The sequence below is a fragment of the Mustelus asterias genome, chromosome 14 (assembly GCF_964213995.1).
Source record: "Mustelus asterias chromosome 14, sMusAst1.hap1.1, whole genome shotgun sequence".
Taxonomy (NCBI): domain Eukaryota; kingdom Metazoa; phylum Chordata; class Chondrichthyes; order Carcharhiniformes; family Triakidae; genus Mustelus; species Mustelus asterias.
Genome location: NC_135814.1, coordinates 14,727,971 through 14,748,969, shown reverse-complemented (window position 1 = coordinate 14,748,969; position 20,999 = coordinate 14,727,971). Strand labels below are relative to the sequence as shown.

Below are 20,999 nucleotides of genomic sequence, written 5' to 3'. Positions count from 1 at the left end.
ACTGCAGGCTCCCGGCGGGGCTGATCTTTCAGTCGGGGGGGTGGGGCGGGGGGGGGGGGGGGGGGGGGGCGTGTTGTGGGGGGGGGGGGGGGGTTGGGGAATATGGCACCCCATATAAATTCACCCACCCTTTCTATCAAACTGCACTTCAGACAAATTACTGTGAGAGAGACGTTACAATATGCTAGACATGTGGCAAAGTGTTCCAGAAACACAGAAAAGTCAGTCATCGCCTCAAAGAGAAAGTTGGGATAACATTTCAGCTGCAAACCTTCATTAATATTGAGATTGCTGAAGGGTTACACATGAAAGGTTAGCCTGCTGATCTTTCCCTTTCACGTGACAGTGTTGTGCATTTCTAGCAGCTCTGACTTTCCTGTTTTATCTGAAGCAGGCTTTCTTAACTCCTGCGAGATAAGATATTTATTCCCCCTCTCAAATTGCCATCTGTAAGTTGACAACGTAAAGGAATAGGTTGTTTTGGAAACAGAGAAGCATAAAGATATAGAAAATAGGAGCCCTTTTGAGCCTGCTTCGCCGTTCATTAAGATCATGGCTGATCATCCAACTCAGTAGCCAGATCCCGCTTTCCCCTTATATGCTTTGATTCCTTTAGCCCCAAGAGCTATATCTAATTCCTTCTTGAAAACCTACAATGCTTTGGCCACAACTGCTTTCTGTGGCGGAGAATTTCACACACTCACCAATCTCTGGGTGAAGAAATTTCTCCTCATCTCTGTCCTTAGACTGACTCTGGGTTCTGGACACTCCCACCATCAGGAACATCCTTCCTGCATCTATTCTGTCTAGTCCTGTTAGAATTTCAGAGGTTTCTATGAGATTCCCTCCTCATTCTTCTAAACGCCAGTAAATATTGAACCATAGAATCCCTACAGTGCAGAAAGAGGCCATTCAGCCCATTGAGTCTGTACTTAGTGGCCCTAATTTTACTGGCACAGCCACCCAAGGCTCGTAAGATCACGCCCGAGGCCAAAAGGGAATGCCGTTCTGTGAGCCTCACCCTCCCAATTTCAGGGCAGCCGTGCTGGAAAAATCAGGGCCAGCATCTTACCTAAGCCCTTGCCACCACTCTTTCCCGTAACCCCACAGATTTACCATGGCTAATCCACCTAACCTACACATCTTGGGACACTAAGGGGCAATTTAGCATGACCAATGCACCTAAGCAGCACATCTTTAGACTGTTGGATGAAAACGGAGAATTTGGAGGAAACCCACACAGACACGGGGAGAGCATGCCAACTCCACACAGAGAGTCACCCAAGGCCAGAATTGAACCTGGGTCCCTGGTGCTGTGAGACAGCAGTGATAACCACTGTGCCACCGTGCCCCATAATCCTAACAAACTCAATCTCTCCTCCTACGTCAGCCATGTCATCCCAGGAATCAGTCTGGTAAACCTTCGCTGCACTCACTCCATAGCAAGAACATCCTTCCTCAGATAAGATGACCAAAACTTTACACAATAATCCAGGTGTGGTCTCACCAAGGCCCTGTAAAATTGCAGCAAGGTGTCCTTGCTCCTGTACTCAAATGCTCTGGCTATGAAGGCCAACATACCATTTGCTTTTCTCACTGCCTGCTGCCCCTGCGTGCTCACTTTCTGCAACTGGTGTACAAGGATGCCCAGGTCTTATTATGCATTCCCCTCTCCCAATGTATAGCCATTCAAATAATAATCTGTCTTCCTGTGTTTGTTATCAAAGTGGATAACCTCACATGTATCCACATTATACTGCATCTGCCATGTATTTGCCAACTCTCTCAACTTGTCTGACATCTCTGCATCCTCCTCACAGCTCACCCTCCCACCCAGCCTTATGTCGTCTGCAAATTTGGAGATATTGGCTGGAATTTTACCTCCCCCCCCAAGATAGAATCTGAGCAGGTGAAGGACAGACAATGGAAAAGTCTGTTGACCTTGGGCGGGATTTTACGGTTTCGGGACAAGCGAGGCCTTAAGATCCCACCCATTACATTTAGTTCCCTCATCTAAATCATGAATACATATTGTGAAAAGCTGAGGTCCTAGTATTGATCACTGCAGTACCCACTAGTCACTGCCTGCCACTTGGAAAAAGCTATTCACAGACTAAAAATTGAACATGTTTGAATGAAGTTGGAATCAATTTTGCAACTAATGCAGAAATTTCTCATAGCATTACACACACAACTTAAGGGTAAAAGTCTTGGATTTGTTTCAAGTGATGTACAAACCTAAAAGACTAAGAAAAATTGTCGCATTGTCTGGTACAAACTATTAGAGCCTTATATTAAATGATAGAAAGCACATTATTCATTCACTTGTTTTATGATGAATACATTTAATATTATCATTACCTAAGTTCTACATAAATCAGAGATAAACTGATTGCACATGACCTTTAATGTCTTATTAATAGCTGAACACATTAAATACGAGTTAAATCATGGTCTTTGCAAACACTTTCTTGATTATAGTTATATATCACAATGAATGAATCACAACACCCTAATTAGGTGCAGTATAAATCTAATGGAGGTAGACATTTTTGCTCCGTATTCCAGCCTGCTTAAAACTAATACTGCATTACCTTGCAAGAGGTCATTATTTTTGTTCATTGATACTTTGGCACTTTTCCAGATATTGACACAGGGTTCTTTGCAAGTCATGCTGCTTTGTTTACATGGACATAGTGATGTTATTACGAAGAATACGCCATTAAGAATTAGCCCCGTAATTTAGTATAAGCAGATGAGCAACATAAATGGCAATTAAACAACCTGATAAATCATGCAGCACAGTGATTGCTTTGTGAGCCATATGGAGATGAAGATAGAAGCTCGGAAGGAGCATTTGAATGGAGGCAGGCGAGGGGAGGGGGGAGGATGGAGAGATTGTTGCTTCTTAATAAGTGATCAATCAAATGTGGTTTCCCATTCCCTGTACTTAAGTGGCACGGTGGCACAGTGGTTAGCACTGCTGCCTCCCAGCGCCAGGGACCCGGGTTCAATTCCTGGCTTGGGTCACTGTTTGTGCGGAGTCTTCACATTCTCTCCGTGTTTGCGTGAGTTTCCTCTGGGTGCTCCGGTTTCCTCCCACAGTCCAAAAGACGTGCTGGTTCGGTGCATTGTCCATGTTAAATTCTCCCTCAGTGTATACGAACAGGCATCAGAGCGTAGCGACTAAGGGATTTTCACAGTAACTTCAATGCAGTGTTAATGTAAGCCTACTTGTAACACTAATAGATAACCTTAAAACTTCATTCCATTAGGTGGGCTTGTGGTTGGGTAAATGTATTGAATAGAAGCATCTATTCAATCTGAATAAAATCAAAAGGAGACAATTGATATTGTTATGGAAGCCTAATGGCAATTATCATTGCTGCACAAAGTGTTTCCTGCATCCTTGCACATGGAAGTTTTGTGTTCTAGAAGTAATTAATTTTGAATGGCCTCTTTTTGCACTGGAGGGATTCTTTTGTTATTTGGTTCTATATTCGCTAGAGTTTAGGAGAATAAGGCGGGTGGGTGGGGGGATCTCATAGAAACCTGTAAAATTCATATAATCCCTACAGTGCAGAAGGAGGCCATTCAGCCCATCAAGTCTGCACTGACCACTATCCCATCCAGGCCCTATTCCCGTAATCCCACCTATTTACCCTACTAATCCCCCTGACACTAGGGTCAATTCATCATGGCCAATCAACCTAACCCACACATCTTTGGGGTTTGGGATGAAACCGGAGCACCCGGAAGAAACCCACGCAGACATGGGGAAAATGTGCAAACTCAACGCAGACAGTGACCCAAGGCCAGAATCGAATCTGGGTCCCTGGAGCTGTGAGGCAGCAGTGCTAACCACTGCGCCACTGTGCCGCCCCAATTCTAACAGGACTAGACAGGGTAAATGCAGGAAGGATATTTCCGATGGCGGAGGTGTCCAGAACCAGGGGGTCACAGTCTAAGGATACACGGTATACCATTAAGGACAGAGATGAGGAGAAAGTTCTTCACCCAGAGAGTCATGTGCCTGTGGAATTCTCTACCACAGAAAGCAGTTGTGACCAAAGCATTGTATGTTTTCAGGAAGGAATTAGATATAGCTCTTGGTGCTAAAGGAATTAAAGAATATGAGGTGAAAGTGGGAACTGGCTACTGAGTTGGGTGATCAGGCATGATCTTATTGAATGGTGGAGCAGGCTCTTATTTTCTATATTTTGAACATTTTCGAGAAGTGATAAACAGCTACAATAAGGTTATTTTTTCTCTCTTCCTTTCCTAACCACACAACTCCAAAGCTCCAACACAAAATATTTGTAGCCCAGAGGCCAGGAAGAGAGAACAAATAGATAAAGTTAAAAAAACAATATAAAGTTGAAAATAAAGGTAGGATAGATTTTCAAATTGCCGCCCTAGTGTAAAACTGAGGTTGCAGATCAGTCATTCATTATAACAGCTATCCTATCTTCATTTCAAAAAGTAGAGGATGATTTGCATATGATGGCCTCAAGATGTCTTCCCATGTTTTGCAATTAATGAATCCTTCTGAAGTACAATCCGTGTTATTATTTTAAATGGGACATGGGCATCACCGGCTGGGTCAGCATTTATTACCCATCTCTAATTACCCTTATTCTCTAATTATCTCTCAATACAAAACACAGTTAAGTGTCAACCACATTGCTGTGGACCTGGCGATACATTTTTTTTATTCATTGGTGGGGCATGGGTGTCGCTGACTGGTCAGCATTTATTGCCCATCCCCAGTTGCCCTTGTTCAGGGGGCAGTTGAGAGTTAAACACATTGCCCCTTAGTGTCATGGGGACTAGCAGGGAAAATATGTGGGGTTACGGGCTGATGTAGGGGTCTAGAATAGGCTAATAAACACAACCACAGATTTGGGAGCACTAACACAACTAACTTTAGAATGAGTGATCTTGGACTATTGGAACATAAGCCAGCCAGGGCTGTTCCCATAGAAGTCAGCTTTGAACGATTAACAAATATTTCTCATTTAAAACATGTATTTTGAATTTACAAGATGGATGTGTTTTGCTTTTGGTTACATTTTGTGAAACTTCAGTCAGTGACAAAATACAACAGGCCAGGTGGGAGAAATGAGGAACAATAGTTCCTCTGAAAAGCAGTAAAAGCAGTGGTCGGGAACAAGATGGCTACCAATGCCAGCCTTATGAATAGGGTCATACAATTCCGAGAGATAACGCAGATGGGCAGACATGAAGAATTCCTCAGGGTCGGATGAGAGTTGCATGGGTTCAATTTGGTGGGAATCATTTCACTGTCCAGCGTCCCATATTGCTGGGCAACAGAAGGGAGGTAACGTCCGTAATTTAATAACAAATTAGATCCCATTTAGCTCACGATGTGTATTGTTATTGACTGGAGTTAATGACAGGATGATTATTGACTGATTTGTATTAATGTTTGCTGGATAGTAATTCCACCGGAAAGGCGGGCAATATGATTTCAGCTTTCACAGGGGCATTGTTCTTCAGACTGATATCCGGCTGCTGGCATTCTATACCTTGAGTGGAGCGCTTCCTCATATCAGTCTCCCATTCAATCGTTTGGTTAAATAAAGTCACGTCTTCACCATCAATACACTGCATTTTGAGCGTTTGTAATTAGCTTAAGTCTGAGTAAATACATAGCGTTGAGAGGAAACCCCCGTCTACACGGGGATGGGGCCTAGGTGGGATTGTTGTCAGTGCAGGCATGATGGGCCGAATGGCCTCCTTCTACACTGTAGGGTTTCTATGGTTCGACCCACAGATGCCGCCTGACGTGCTGGGTCCTTCCAGCATTCTCTTTTTAAATTTTATTTCAGATTTCCAGCATCCGCAATATTTTGCTTTTGCATTAAGTACATCAAGCATTGGTAGAACAGCTAAGAAAAAATAATTCATTGTCAAGCACAGCATTATTAGATTGCCAATAGGTTGAACGATTTTCCAGTCGCACAGAACTGGAGTACGACAGGTCAAGACGTCCAATTTTCTGGTGTTTGTGGTGAAGCACTGTAGTTGTCTGTTTATGTGATAGTTTATGTGATATGCCTGGACACGCCCCTGCTGCCTCAATCCGGGGCTCCGCCCTTCTCGGGGTATAAAGGTGACTGCTCTCCGCCCCTTTTGCCTCAGTTCGGATTAGCTATCGGTTCGGGAGTGCTCCAGGTCTTTGTTAATAAAAGCCTGTTATTTCGCAACAACGAGCCTTTGCATAATCAATGGTGCATCAATTTTATTAACAAATATTTTGGGATGGAGCAACTCCTGAAACCTGATAAATTGGACTTGGATCCCCAGGCTGTTGGGGCCCCAAACTCTTTTGATCTCTGGCTGCGCTGCTTCGAGACCTTCATCGCCTCCTCCTCCGCCATCGTCGTAACCGACATCGACAAACTACACGTGCTCCACGCCCGTGTCAGCGCTCACGTCTTCGCGATGATCCGAGACGCGGAAATTTACCAGGAGGCAATCGATCTCCTAAAGAGCCAGTACAACCGGCAGCCGAATGAGGTCTACGCCAGACATCTGCCGGCCACTCACAGACAGCAGCCGGGGGAATCGACTGAACAATTCTTGCGCGAACTGCGTGCACTCGGCAGAGCCTGCAACTGCAAGGCCGTTTCAGCCGCCCAAAACGCCGACGACCTGATCAGAGATGCCTTTGTCGCGGGCATCAGGTCGACCTATATCTGGTAGCATCTGCTGGAACAAGGTGGGCTGGGCCTGAAGAAAACTGTGGAGCTTGCCGGCTCGCTGGAGGTGGCTTTCCGGAACCTCGAGGTCCACACCCCCGACCACGAGGGCGCACTGTGGACACCGCAACCGCAGCCATCTCTGTACCCAGGAGGGCCGCAAACCTACGCCACGCCCCATCCCGACGCCGAACTGACCACTGCGGCAGTCTCCGGAGGCCTGAGGTGCTACTTCTGCGGCCTGGAGAAGCACCCACGATGACGCTGCCTGGCGAAAGACGCGATCTGCCCTGGCTGCGGTAAGAAGGGCCATTACCTGAAAGTTTGCAGGGCAAAGTCAGCCCCCAGGCCCAGCAATGCCGCGTGCGATCCGCGGGAGGCACTGTCTTCGATGCCATCGGCCGCGTGCGATCCGCGGGAGCCGCCATCTTGGACACCATCAGCCACGTGCGACCCACAGGAGCCACCATCTTGGATGACGTCAGCCGCATGCGAGTCACTGGGGCCGCCATTTTGGGAACCATCCACCGCATCGCCTAATCCGAAGGTGGCCTCGGTCACGTTGGACCAGTCCAGGCCTCACCAACTCGCCTGGTCTATGAAGGACATCAAGGTAAACGGCCACACTACTAACTACCTATTTGACAATGGGAGTATGGAGAGTTTCATCCACCCTAACACGGTGAGGCGCTACGCACTGTCAGTACTGCCAATGCAGCAATCAATCTCCATGGCTTCGACGTCCCAGTTGGTGAATGTCCTCGGCTACTGTGTGGCAACTCTGACTGTACGGGGCACGGTGTACGGGAAGTGCAGGCTCCTCGTGCTGCCACAGCTCTGCGCTGCCCTTCTACTGGGGCTAGATTTCATGTGTCACCTTGGGAGCGTCACTATGGTGTATAATGGGCCTTTTCCCCCAATCTCCGTCCAAAATCCACAGCTATTAGACCAGCCACCGCGCACCACCTGTGGTCTCTCGACCCTTAAAGTCGCCCCTCCCTCGCTCTTTGAACACCTCAACCCCGACTGCAAGTCCATTGCCACCAAAAGCAGACGGTACAGCGCTGAAGATAGAGCGTTTATTAAGTCCGAGGTGCGACGCCTCCTGGGGGAGGGGATCATTGAGGCCAGTACCAGCCTCTGGAGAGCCCAAGTGGTGGTTGTTAAGACTGGGGAGAAACATCGCATGGTTATTGACTACAGTCAGACCATCAACCGATATACGCAGCTGGACGTGTATCACCTTCCCCGCATCTCTGACATGGTCAATCAGATTGCACAATATCGGGTGTTCTCCACCATTGATTTGAAGTCTGCATACCACCATCTCCCTATCTGCCCGGAAGACCGCCAATACACTGCCTTCGAGGCGGATGGCCATCTCTATCGCTTCCTTCGGGCCCCCTTCGGCGTCACCAACGGAGTCTCGTTTTTCCAGCGTGAGATGGACTGAATGGTGGACCAGAACGGGCTGCGGGCCACCTTCCCGTACCTGGATAACGTCACCATCTGCGGCCATGATCAGCAGGACCACGACGCCAACCTCCAAAAATTCCTCCACACTGCGGCACTCCTCAACCTGACCTATAATAAGGAGAAGTGCGTATTCCGCACGTGCCGCCTCGCCATCCTTGGTTGTGTTGTGGAGAACGGGGTCATCGGCCCCGATCCCGACCGCATGCGTCCCCTACTGGAACTTCCCCTCCCCACCACCCTCAAAGCACTGAGAAGATGCCTAGGCTTCTTCTCATACTATGCCCAGTGGGTCCCCAATTATGCGGACAAAGCCCGTCCGCTCATCAAATCCACATCTTTTCCCCTAGCGGGCGGAGGCTCGGCTGGCCTTTGACCGCATCAAAGCGGATATCGCGAAGGCCACGATGCACGCTGTAGACGAATCCACCCCATTCCAGGTGGAGAGCGATGCGTCTGACTTTGCCCTAGCCGCCACTCTTAACCAGGTGGGCAGACCCGTGGCCTTCTTCTCGCGCACCCTCCAGGGCCCTGAAATTTGACACTCCTCTGTCGAAAAAGAGGCACAAGCCATCGTGGAGGCTGTGCAGCACTGGCACCACTACTTAGCTGGCAAACGGTTCACCCTACTCACGGACCAACGGTCCGTTGCCTTTATGTTCAGTAACGCGCAGTGGGGCAAAATCAACAACGATGAGATTTTGAGGTGGAGGATCGAGCTCTCCACCTACAATTACGACATTTTATACTGGCCTGGGAAGCTCAATGAGCCTCCAGACGCCCTGTCCCGGGGGACCTGTGCCAGCACGAACCTCGACCGGATACAGACTCTCCACGATGACCTCTGCCACCCGGGGGTTACCAGGTTCTTCCACTTCATCAAGGCCCGGAACCTGCCCTATTCCATCGAGGAAGTCAGGTCTGTAACCAGGCACTGCCAAGTCTGCGCAGAGTGCAAGCTGCACTTCTATCGGCCAGACAGAGCGCACCTCATCAAAGCCACCCGCCCTTTTGAATGCCTAAGCGTTGACTTCAAAGGCCCCCTCCCCTCCTCTGACCGCAACATATACTTCCTCAACGTCATCGATGAGTTTTCTCGGTTCCCCTTTTCTATTCCCTGCTCGGATATGACCTCAGCCACGGTCGTCAGGGCCCTGCACAGCCTCTTCATCCTGTTTGGTTTCCCCAGCTATATTCATAGCGACTGGGGTTCCTCTTTTATGAGTGACGAGTTGCACCAGTACCTACTCTCCAAAGGCATAGCCTCGAGTAGGACCACCAGCTGCAACCCCATGGGGAACGGACAGGTGGAAAGGGAGAATGCGACAGTCTGGAAGGCCGTTTTATTAGCTCTCCGGTCTAAGGGTCTTCCAGTCTCCCGCTGGCAAGAGGTCCTCCCTGATGCGCTACACTCAATTAGGTCACTACTGTGCACGGCTACGAATGCCACCACTCATGAACGAATGTTTGTTTCCCCCAGGAAGTCCTCCTCGGGGACCTCACTACTGTCGTGGCTGACGTCCCCAGGCCCTGTCCTGCTCCGGAAGCACGTGCGGACCTATAAATCGGACCCCCTGGTCGAAATGGTCCGACTCCTCTACGCCAACCCCCAATGCGTATCACAATGGGCGAGAGGACATGGTCTCCATTCGTGACCTGGCACCCGCAGGTACTACGTACCACGGCCCCTCACCCCCAGCTCCCAATGTTGCCCATGATGCAGCAGGGTCGCAGCATGCTCATTTAGCCCCCGTGTACGGCACGCCTGAGCCCCAGGAGCAGCCTCCACACGCCCGGCAGTCTGAAGGCACTACGGACGGCTTCACCGATTATGGACTGGTGTCTGACTCATCACCGCGGCCTCCTGAACCGGCACCACGGCCGACACTGCGGTGGTCGCAGCGGCAGGTCAAGCTCCCGGAGAGACTGAACTTGTAACTCTGTGACTGTCGTTCCACCACCTCGCCCCTGCCGAACTTTTTTTAAACAGGGGGTGAATGTGGTGAACCACTGTAGTTGTCTGTTTATGTGATAGTTTATGTGATATGCCTGGACACGCCCCTGCTGCCTCAATCCGGGGCTCCGCCCTCCTCGGGGTATAAAGGTGACTGCTCTCCGCCCCTTTTGCCTCAGTTCGGATTAGCTATCGGTTCGGGAGTGCTCCAGTTCTTTGTTAATAAAAGCCTGTTATTTCGCAACAACGAGTCTTTGCGTAATCAATGGTGCATCAGTGTTGCAAAAGGAATGCAGATGAAAAGAGAAACTGTGTGACAATTGAAAAAAAAACAAGGGATTTTTACAAAGCTGTGAAATCATCAGCAAACTAATCCTAAGCAGAAAACAATGTTTTCGGCCTGTGGAAGGCAACAATTTATTTAATATTTCTCCCGTTGTCTCTTATTCAACCCTGCTACCTCAGCAAAGCAGCCAGCATAATTAAGGACCCCACGTACCCCGGACATTCTCTCTTCCATCTTCTTCCATCGGAAAAAAAATACAAAAGTCTGAGGTCACGTACCAACCGACTCAAGAACGGCTTCTTCCCTGCCGCTGTCAGAGTTTTGAATGGACCTACCTCGTATTAAGTTGATCTTTCTCTACACCCCAGCTATGACTGTAACACTACATTCTGCACTCTCTTGTTTCCTTCTCTATGAACGGTATGCTTTGTCTGTATAGCGCGCAAGAAACAATACTTTTCACTGCATGCTAATACATGTGACAATAATAAATCAAATCAAATCAAACCCCAGCGTGTAGCTAAATAATCTTTTAGAATTTGAATGACTCGCAATAGATTGAACGCTTAGGCAAGAATTTAAGGATTTTATGCTATCGCCCACCTCTTGGGTTCCAAGGTGAGGAATGGTGCATAAAGTTGCGTGGATGGGATTCCCACCAGGATCTTATCCACCTCAATCTAGACACAATTTAATGGTCACTTAAGGTCTTTTTTCTGCCAAGTTTCAATTTTTAGGTTGGCAGGCATCATTTGGGGCAGGCTGCCAAATAGAAAAAGTCAGCAAACTTTATGGGCGGGATTTTATGGCTTCGCTCATCCCAAAACCGTAAAATTCCGCTTGAGGTCAACGAACCTTCCTAGGTCCGCCGCTCGGCCGCTCCGATTCCCATAATGGGCGGGCCGGTAAAATTCCAGCCGATATCTTTTTATATTTTTATATCATCTGTTAGGGCATAGCAGGGCATCTGGATAGAAATGGTTCGATCAATCAGACGCAGCATGGATTCATGAGGGGAAAGTCGTGCTTGACGAACATGTTGGATTTTTATGAAGATGTGACTAGGGCGGTTGATGGAGGAGAACCGGTGGATGCGGTGTTTTTGGATTTCCAAAAGGCGTTTGATAAGGTGCCCCATAAAAGGCTACTGAAGAAGATTAGGGCACACGGAGTTGGGGGTAGTGTGTTAAAGTGGATTGGGGACTGGCTATCCGACAGGAAGCAAAGAGTCGGAATAAATGGGTGTTTTTCCGGTTGGAGGAAGGTAACTAGTGGCGTGCCGCAGGGATCGGTACTCGGGCCGCAACTATTTACCATTTATATAGATGATCTGGAGGAGGGGACGGAGTGTAGGGTAACGAAGTTTGCAGACGACACAAAGATAAGTGGAAAAGTGAATCGTGTGGAGGACGGAGAAGATCTGCAGAGAGATTTGGACAGGCTGAGTGAGTGGGCGAGGATATGGCAAATGGAGTATAACGTTGAGAAATGCGAGGTTATACACTTTGGAGGAAATAATAACAAATGGGATTACTATCTCAATGGAAACAAATTAAAACATGCTACCGTGCAAAGGGACCTGGGGGTCCTTGTGCATGAGACGCAAAAGCCCAGTCTGCAGGTACAACAGGTGATCAAGAAGGCAAATGGGATGTTGGCCTATATTGCGAAGGGGATAGAATATAAAAGCAGGGATGTCTTGATGCACCTGTACAGGGCATTGGTGAGGCCGCAGCTGGAATACTGTGTGCAGTATTGGTCCCCTTATATGAGGAAGGATATATTGGCATTGGAGGGAGTGCAGAGAAGGTTCACCAGGTTGATACCGGAGATGAGGGGTTTGGATTATGAGGAGAGGCTGAGGAGATTGGGTTTGTACTCGTTGGAGTTTAGAAGGATGAGGGGGGATCTTATGGAGACTTATAAGATAATGCGGGGGCTGGATAGGGTGGAGGCGGAGAGATTCTTTCCACTTAGTAAGGAAGTTAAAACTAGAGGACACAGCCTCAAAATAAAGGGGGGTCGGTTTAAGACAGAGTTGAGGAGGAACTTCTTCTCCCAGAGGGTGGTGAATCTCTGGAATTCTCTGCCCACTGAGGTGGTGGAGGCGACCTCGCTGAATATGTTTAAAGCGCGGATGGATGGATTCCTGATCGGTAAGGGAATTAAGGGTTATGGGGATCAGGCGGGTAAGTGGTACTGATCCACGTCAGATCAGCCATGATCTTATTGAATGGCGGGGCAGGCTCGAGGGGCTAGATGGCCTACTCCTGCTCCTATTTCTTATGTTCTTATGAACGTCGCCACCGACCTGGGGAAGGGCTTCCCACCGTTCACCCTGTCTATGCCTTTCATGATTTTGTACACCTCTGTTGGGCCTCCCCTCGTCCTCCGTCTTTCCGGGGAGGGCGGCCCCAGTTTGCCCAATCTCTCCTCGTGGCTGGGCCCCTCCATGCCGGGCAGCATCCTGGTGGACCTCCTCTGTACTCTCTCCGGGGCCTCCGCGTCCTTCTGGTGGTGTGGCGGCCGGAGCTGGACGCGGTATTCCAGATGCGGCCGAACCAATGTTCTGTGCATCTTCAACATCGGACCCCGACTTTCGTGCTCTGTGCCCCGTCCTATAGAGGCAGGCATGCCGTGTGCCTTCTTCACCGCCTTCTCCACCTGTGGCGTCACCTTCGGGGATCTGTGGACTTGCACGCCCGGGTCCCTCTGCGTATCTACACCTTTTGTAGTTCTGCCATTTGTCGTATGGCTCCTCTATACATTGTTTCAACCAGGATGCATCACTTCGCATTTGTCGGGATTGAACTCCATCTGCCATTTCTTTGCCCAAATTTCCAGCCTATCTATATCCTTCTGTAGCTTCTGACAATGCTCCTCACTATCTGCAAGTCCTGCCAATTTTGTGTCGTCCGCAAACTTACTGATCACCCCAGTTACACCTTCTTCCAGATCGTTTATATAAATCACAAACAGCAGAGGTCCCAATACAGAGCCCTGCGGAACACCACTAGTCACAGGCCTCCAGCCGGAAAAAGACCCTTCCACTACCACCCTCTGTCTTCTGTGACCAAGCCAGTTCTCCACCCATCTAGCCACCTCCCCCTTTATCCCATGAGATCCAACCTTTTTCACCAGCCTACCATGAGGGACTTTGTCAAACGCTTTACTAAAGTCCATATAGACGGAAAGTTGGGCGGAGGGGTGGCGGATGGAGTTTAGTCCGGATGGATGCGAGGTGATGCATTTTGGAAGGGATGGTGTGGGGAGGAGTTGTACAATAGATGGCAGAGTCATCGGGAGTGTGGAGACGCGGAGGGACCTGGGTGTGCGGGTCCACGGGTCCTTGGGGGTGGCGGCGCGGGTGGAGAGGGTGGTGAGGAGGGCGTGTGGTGTGCTTGCCTTTGTGGGACAGGGTGTGGAGTGTGGAGGCTGGAGTCTGATGATGCAGTTGTGTGGAGCGCTGGTTGGGCCGCGTTTGGGGTGCTGCGTCCGGTTCTGGTCGCCGCACTGCCAGAAGGACGTGGAGGCGTTGGAGGGAGTGCAGAGAGGGTTTGCCGGGATGTTGCCTGGTGTGGAGGGTCTTGGCTGTGGGGGGGGATTGGGTGGGCTGGGGTTGTTCTCCTTGGAGGGACGGAGAGTGGGGGGAGATCTAGTGGAGGTGTACGGGATTGTGGGGGGTATGGATGGGGTGAACGGTGGGAGGCTTTTTCCCAGGTCGGAGGTGACGATCACGAGGGGTCACGGGCTCAAGGTGAGAGGGGCGAAGTATGACTCAGATATCAGAGGGACGTTTTTTGCACGGAGGGTGGTGGGGGCCTGGAGTGCGCTGCCAGGTAGGGTGGTGGAGGCGGGCACGCTGCCATCGTTTGGGACTTACCTGGATAGTCACATGAGCGGCCTGGGAATGGAGGGATACAAACGATTGGTCTGGTTGGACCAGGGAGCGGCGCGGGCTTGGAGGGCCGAAGGGCCTGTTTCCTGTGCTGTACTGTTCTTTGTTCTTTGTTCTTGATTCGGCGCTTTCACCGCCGCGGCCCGGGTTTGGTTCCCAGTCACAGAATGGAGATTTATGGACGGCACAGTAGTCAGCACTGCTGCCCTCACAGCACCTGGGACCCGGGTTCAATTCCGGCCTCAGGTCACTGTCTGTACGGAGTTTGCATGTTCTCCCCGTATCTGCGAGGGTTTCCTTCGGGTGCTCCGGTTTCCTCCCACAATCCAAAGATGTGCAGGTTAGGTGGATTGGCCATGCTAAATTACCCCTTAGTGTCAGGGGGACTAGCTAGGGTAAATGCATGGGGTTATGGGGATAGGGCCTGGGTGGATTGTGGTCGGTGCAGACTCGATGGGCCGAATGGCCTCCTTCTGCACTGTAGGGATTCTATGATTCTATGATTCTATGTTAGTATTAGACTATGATCTGTGGTAGAAATGTCCAAACGTTTAGTTTTAATGGACCGCATAGGTATGTACCGCAGAGCTTTAGGGGGCATACATTAAGTTTAAATCTATGTTTTGATTAATTTGCAAGTATCTCAGACTGTTCATTCTAACAGAACTTTAGGTACAAATTCAAGCTTTGCCCACCATTGAGGTAATAATAGTAAGAATGTCCCGTCTGATAACCCAAGCACAGACAGGTTTTGCTGCACTCTTTCACAGGGTGTGGGCATTGCATTTATTGCTCACCCCAAACGGCCCTTGAGGAACTGATGCCTCAGCCATCTTCATCAACTGCTGCAGTCCTTGTAGTGCGGGTTCACCCACAGTGCTGTTAGGTAGAGAGTTGCAGGATTTTGAGGGAATGAATAGTTAAGTTGGTCAGTCCAATTAAGTGGGTTATTATTTCCTGGGTGATGTTGATTTGATTTATTATTGTCAAATGTATTGGGATACAATGAAAAGTATTGTTTTTTGCACGCTATACAGTGAAAGCATAGCGTACATAGAGAAGGAAAAAAAAGGTGCAGAATGTTACAGTCATAGCTAGGATGCAGAGAAAGATCAGCTTAATATAAGGTAGGTGCTTTCAAAAGTCTGATGGCAGCAGGGAAGAAACTGTTCTTGAGTTGGTTGGAATGTGATCTCAGACTTTTGTATTTTTTTTCCAATGGAAGAAGATGGAAGAGACTATGTCTAAGATGTGTGGGGTCCTTGATTATGCTGGCTACTTTTCTAAGGCAGCGGGAAGTGTAGACGGAGTCAATGGATGGGAGGCTGGTTTGCGTGATGGACTGGGCTATGTTCATGACCATTTGTCATTACTTATGGTCTTGGTCACAGCAGAAGGAGCCATACCAAGTTGTGATACATCTGGAAAGGATGCTTTCTATGGTGCTTCTCAAGTGATGTTGGAGCTGCTGTCCACCAGAATAGATTTTCTAACACACTCCTGACTTGTGCACTGTAGACAGACTTTGGGGAGTCAGGAAGTGAGCTACTCACCACAGAATTACCTGTGTCCGACCTGTTGTTTTAGCTATAGGGCAATAACCAGTGGCAATCAGTGTAGGATTACCACCCTGTACCCACTTAGCTACGCTAGATTTCTTCAGTGCCTGTCTTTCCTGATCTTCTTGACTCAGGCCGGAAGATGGGTCCCTGGGTCCAGTGTCAGAGTAGAATCAGAGAGTCATAGAAGCTACAGCGCAGAAGGAGGTAATTTGGCCCATCGAGCCTGCACTGACAACAATCCCACAAGGTGCTTCCCTGTAGCCCCATATATTTACCCTCCTAATCCCCTTGACACTAAGGGACAATTTAGCATGACTAGTCAACCAAACCCACACATCTTTGGACTGTGGGAGGAAACCAGAGCACCCGAAGGAAACCCACGCAAACACGGGGAGAATGTGCAATCTCCACACGGGACCCAAAGCCGTGTCCCTGACGCTGTGAGGCAGCAGTGCTAACCATTGTGCCACTGTGCTGCACCTCAGAGAAACTGTGCGAAGGAGGATACATCTCCTTCTGCATAGCACTAGCTGCCTGAAAGTAGGTGAGTTTAAAGATCCCATTGAAAATAACAGGCCAAGGTGAAAATAAGTGTCCAAGGTAAGTGGATGGAATTTGGGGGAGTGGGGGGAGTTAGACATGGGGATGCTGGGAGTGGGGTGTCAGTAATTGGGTGTAGGGTGTAGGACATGGGGTTGTGGAGGGGTCGGATATGGGAGGTCAGACATTGGGGTGGGGTTTCAGACATGAGTGGAAAAGTTGGACATGGGGTGCTGGGGGTCTGGATGGACTGAATCAGGTTGGGGTGGAGGGGGAGGGGTGCTCTCCAGCCAGGTCAGGTTGTATTGGGTAGGAGGGGTGTGGGTCAGGATTGGGTCAGGGGTTCTGGTCAGGTCTGTGGGCGGATGCTTAGTGGGGGCGGGGGGGGGGGCGGCGGCGGGTAGTGGTGGGGAGGTAGTCCCATGTGAGGTATGGTCTCGGTATTTAAAATAGCTATACTGAAATGGTTTTTCAGAGTAACTATTAGCATAACACGGGCAGACTATCTGAAGTTAGTGATTTAAATCACTTTGTCAGATGGTTACCAGCGCTGCACAATTGTCCAAGAGGAGTTAGCCCTTATGGTCAGTTGCCATGTGAACCTTTACCTGGGAACTTGCAAGAGCGAATCCCCAGGGAATCTTTCAGGTAGCTCCCTCAAATCTGATGCGGGGGAGCCAGGAAGTTACAGATAGTATATATGTGGCTGGTCCAATTAAGTTTCTGGTCAATGATGCCCCCCAGGATATCACTGGTGGGGAATTCAGCGATTCTGGGACTTTTGAATGTTAAGGGGAGATGGCTTGATCCTCTTGCTGGAGGTGGTCATGGCTTGCCTCTTGTGTGGATGTTACTTGTCACTTAGTATCCCAAGCCAGAACGTTGTCCAGACGTTGCTACATGTGGACATGGATTCCTTCAGTATCTGAGCAGCAGCAATTGAACACTGTGTACTCACTAACAAACATCTCTGCTTCCAATGTAATGACAGAGGGAATGTCATGGACGAAGCAGCTAAGGGTGGTTGGGCATTGTAATAACCCTTGCATGCTGTCCTGAGAATCTCCTGCCGTGATGTCCTACAAGGCTGAAGTGATTGGCTTGCAAGAGCCATGATCATCTTTCTGTGTGCTAGATATGATTCCAACCAGTGGAGAGATTTCCCTTGATTTCATTGATTGCAATCTTACCATTTAACACAACAGGAGAAAGCCAGTAATTAAGACAAATAAGCAAAAAGGACAATGCTGGTGGTGCTCAGTTATCTAAGTTTAAGATTATTTATTAGTGTCGTAAGTAGGCTTACATTAATATTGCAATGAAGTTACTGTGAAAATCCCTGGTTTCATTTCTTCTAACTCTTTCAAAGAACAAAGAACAATGCAGCACAGGAACAGGCCCTTCGGCCCTCCAAGCCTGCGCCGCTCATGTGCCCAACTAGACCATTCTTTTGTATCCCTCTATTCCCAGTCTGTTCATGTGGTTATCTAGATAAGTCTTAAACGATCCCAGCGTGTCCGCCTCAATCACCTTCCTTGGCAGCGCATTCCAAGCCCCCACTACCCTCTGTGTAAAATACGTCCCCCTGACATCTGTGTGGAACCTTGCCCCCCTCACCTTGAACCCCTTGTGTTCGTCACCTCCGACCTGGGAAATAGCTTCCCACTGTTCACTCTATCTATGCCCTTCATAATTTTATACACCTCTATTAGGTCGCCCCTCATCCTCCGTCTTTCCAGGGAGAACAACCCCAGTTTACCCAATCTCTCCTCATAGCTAAGACCCTCCAAACCAGGCAACATCCTGGTAAACCTTCTCTGTATTCTCTCCAAAGCCTCCACGTCCTTCTGGTAGTGTGGCGACCAGAACTGGACGCCGTATTCCAAATGTGGCCGAACCATCGTTCTATACAGCTGCCAAATCATATGCCAACTTTCAGAGTAACTATTAGCATAACACTGGCAGACCATCTGAAGTTAGCGCCTGCTCGGGTACACTGAGGGAAAGAATTTAGCACGGCCAATGTGCCGAGCCAGCACATCTTTCGGATGTGGGAGGAAACTGGAGCACCCGGAGAAAACCACGCAGACACGGGGAGAACGTGCAGACTCTGCACAGACCATTACCCAAGCCGGGAATCCAGGGTCCCTCGCACTGTGAGGCAGCAGCGCTTAGCACTGTGCTACCGTGCCACCCCGCTAATTGCCAGTTGTCAATTGATATACTGCACTTTGGATATGACTTTTCTGCGAAGGAGGTTTCAAGATCTATTTCAAACGTTTCGTTTAACATCAATTTTGTTCCACCCAAATCAGTAGCAGGGCACTGTTGCTTTCTTGCCTGATTTTTTTTTATCTTTCTGTTCCCTTCGCAGGCTTTCACAGGGAACTCCAATGCGGATGGTGTCATGCGGCATAAATTGCAGCATCCTATTAAAGCAAGACTCCTTCGTTTTGTTCCCCTTGAGTGGAACCCTCACGGTAGGATCGGGATGAGAGTTGAAGTTTACGGATGTTCTTACAGTAAGTATGCACTAATAATGGAATGTTTTAAAAGTGTGTCTCTCAAGCACTGACACCACTGGGGTCACGCTGAACTGCAATGAGGAATGCCGTCACTTTGTAGTTCAGTTATGTACAGATTTAAATGAAGAGTCCTGGGGACTATCTTATTAAAAGTTAATTGAACGACAGTCAGTGAATCAACCAACACAAAATGAGATGTGTTTTATAATGAAGGATAGCGAAAATTAAGTCAGAATCTTTATCAGCTTTACTGCAAGAGGTGACAGTTCTGAAACATAACTGATTTATGTTAATTCAGCTTAAAAGCAAACTTTGACTAGAACAGCTAATAGTTCAGATCAATTGTTTGACACTTCTTACAGCTTTGTGGCTGAGGCATCTGAAATTAATCTGCACTTGTGTTGTAATTATTTTGAATAAATCAGCATCTTGTCTGAATCCGTGGGGCAGGATTTTAATTGGGAGTGGGCCCTCAATGAGTGCGGGACTGAGCAGAATGGAAAATAAAGGGATAAGGGAGTATGGGGAGCAGTAGGGAGGTCAATTTGAGACCAGGGTGAGATCAGCCATGATCTGATTGAATGACGGAGCAGGCTCGAAGGGCTGAATTTGCCTACTTCTGCTCCTAAGTCCTATGAATGTAAAACCACCCTAATGCCGTCGGTTCGGATTATTTTACATCCTGGATCCCAATTGCATCCATCCAGCTGCCCACCAGAAATGGAGAGGCATCTGGTTACCCGTGGCCAGCTAGAAATCGTGGAACCCAGATCAGGGGGAATCGGATCCATTTCAAGGGTTGCAAGGAGAGGTAGTGACGTTCTCTGTGAGGAAGTGTGGAATGTGGGCCAGGTTTAAGATACTGCAATTTAATTTTGTGTACGTATTCACGGAATGCCTTCACGCACAGTTTTGTCATAAAACACAAAAGGAAACGCAAAAGGACATTCTGTCCTAAGATGGATGTTTTGAAACAGCACCTGAAGAAATATGTTATTTTATTCATTGTCTCTGGCTGGACGAGCATATATTGCCCTTGAACTGCGTGACTTGTTAGGCCATTTCAGAGTCAGCCACATTGCTATGGGTTTGGAATCACAGGTAGGTCAGATTGGGTAAGGGTGACAGGCAAAGTAGCTGTTTTCTTTTACAGCAGTCGACAATGACCGGCACAGTGGCACAGTGGTTAGCACTGCTGCCTCACAGCGCCAGGGACCTGGGTTCAGTTCCCAGCTTGGGTCACTGTCTGTGTGGAGTTTGCACATTCTCCCCGTGTCCATGTGGGATTCCCCCGGGTGCTCTGGTTTCCTCCCGCACTCCAAAGATGTGCAGGTTAGGTGGATTGGCCATGCTAAATTGCCCCTTAGTGTCAGGAGGACTAACTAGGATAAATGCATGGGGTTATGGGGATAGGGCCTGCGTGGGATCATGGTCAGTGCAGACACAATGGGCCAAATGGCCTCCTTCCACAATGTAGGGATTCTATGAATGGTTTCATGATCGTCATTTGACTTTTCATTCCAGATTTTTATTGAATTCCAAATTTCAATATCTGCTGTGATGGGATTCAAACCCGGGTCCCCAGAACATCACCCTGGGTCTCTGGGTTACTAGTTCAATTGACAATACCACTAACACCACCACCTCCCCAATGTACAATTAAGGTCAGAAAAATATTAGCCAGGAAAGGGACTCAGGAAATCAAATGCAGCTAGTCTTCCACAAACTCAATGATTTAACACTGATAAATATTAAAAAATATGGACACATCCTGCTCACAAAATCCAATTAGTGTTGTGGTTAGATAATACCAACTCCAGCAACCAGTGGAGGCAAATTGAAAATTGGGGTGTGGGCAGCCATTTCACCTAGTAACATGCCTTAAAGTTTAATCATTAGTGTCACAAGTCGGCTTGCGTTAACACTGAAATGAAGTTACTGTGAAAATCCCCGAGTCACCACACTCCGATGCTTGTTCAGATACACTGAGGGAGAATTTAGCATGGTCAATGCACCTAACCAGCACATCCTTTGGA

General features: G+C 48.6%; 1 protein-coding gene across 1 annotated transcript in view; it reads left to right on the top strand.

The window, feature by feature from the left end:
* The window catches only part of LOC144504124 (contactin-associated protein-like 5), a 664,070-nt gene that overhangs the window by 128,031 nt on the left and 515,040 nt on the right, over positions 1-20,999 (top strand). The window contains exon 4 of the mRNA XM_078229300.1: positions 18,813-18,960. Coding sequence (XP_078085426.1) covers positions 18,813-18,960 — 148 coding nt within the window. The remainder of the gene's footprint in view (positions 1-18,812; positions 18,961-20,999) is intronic.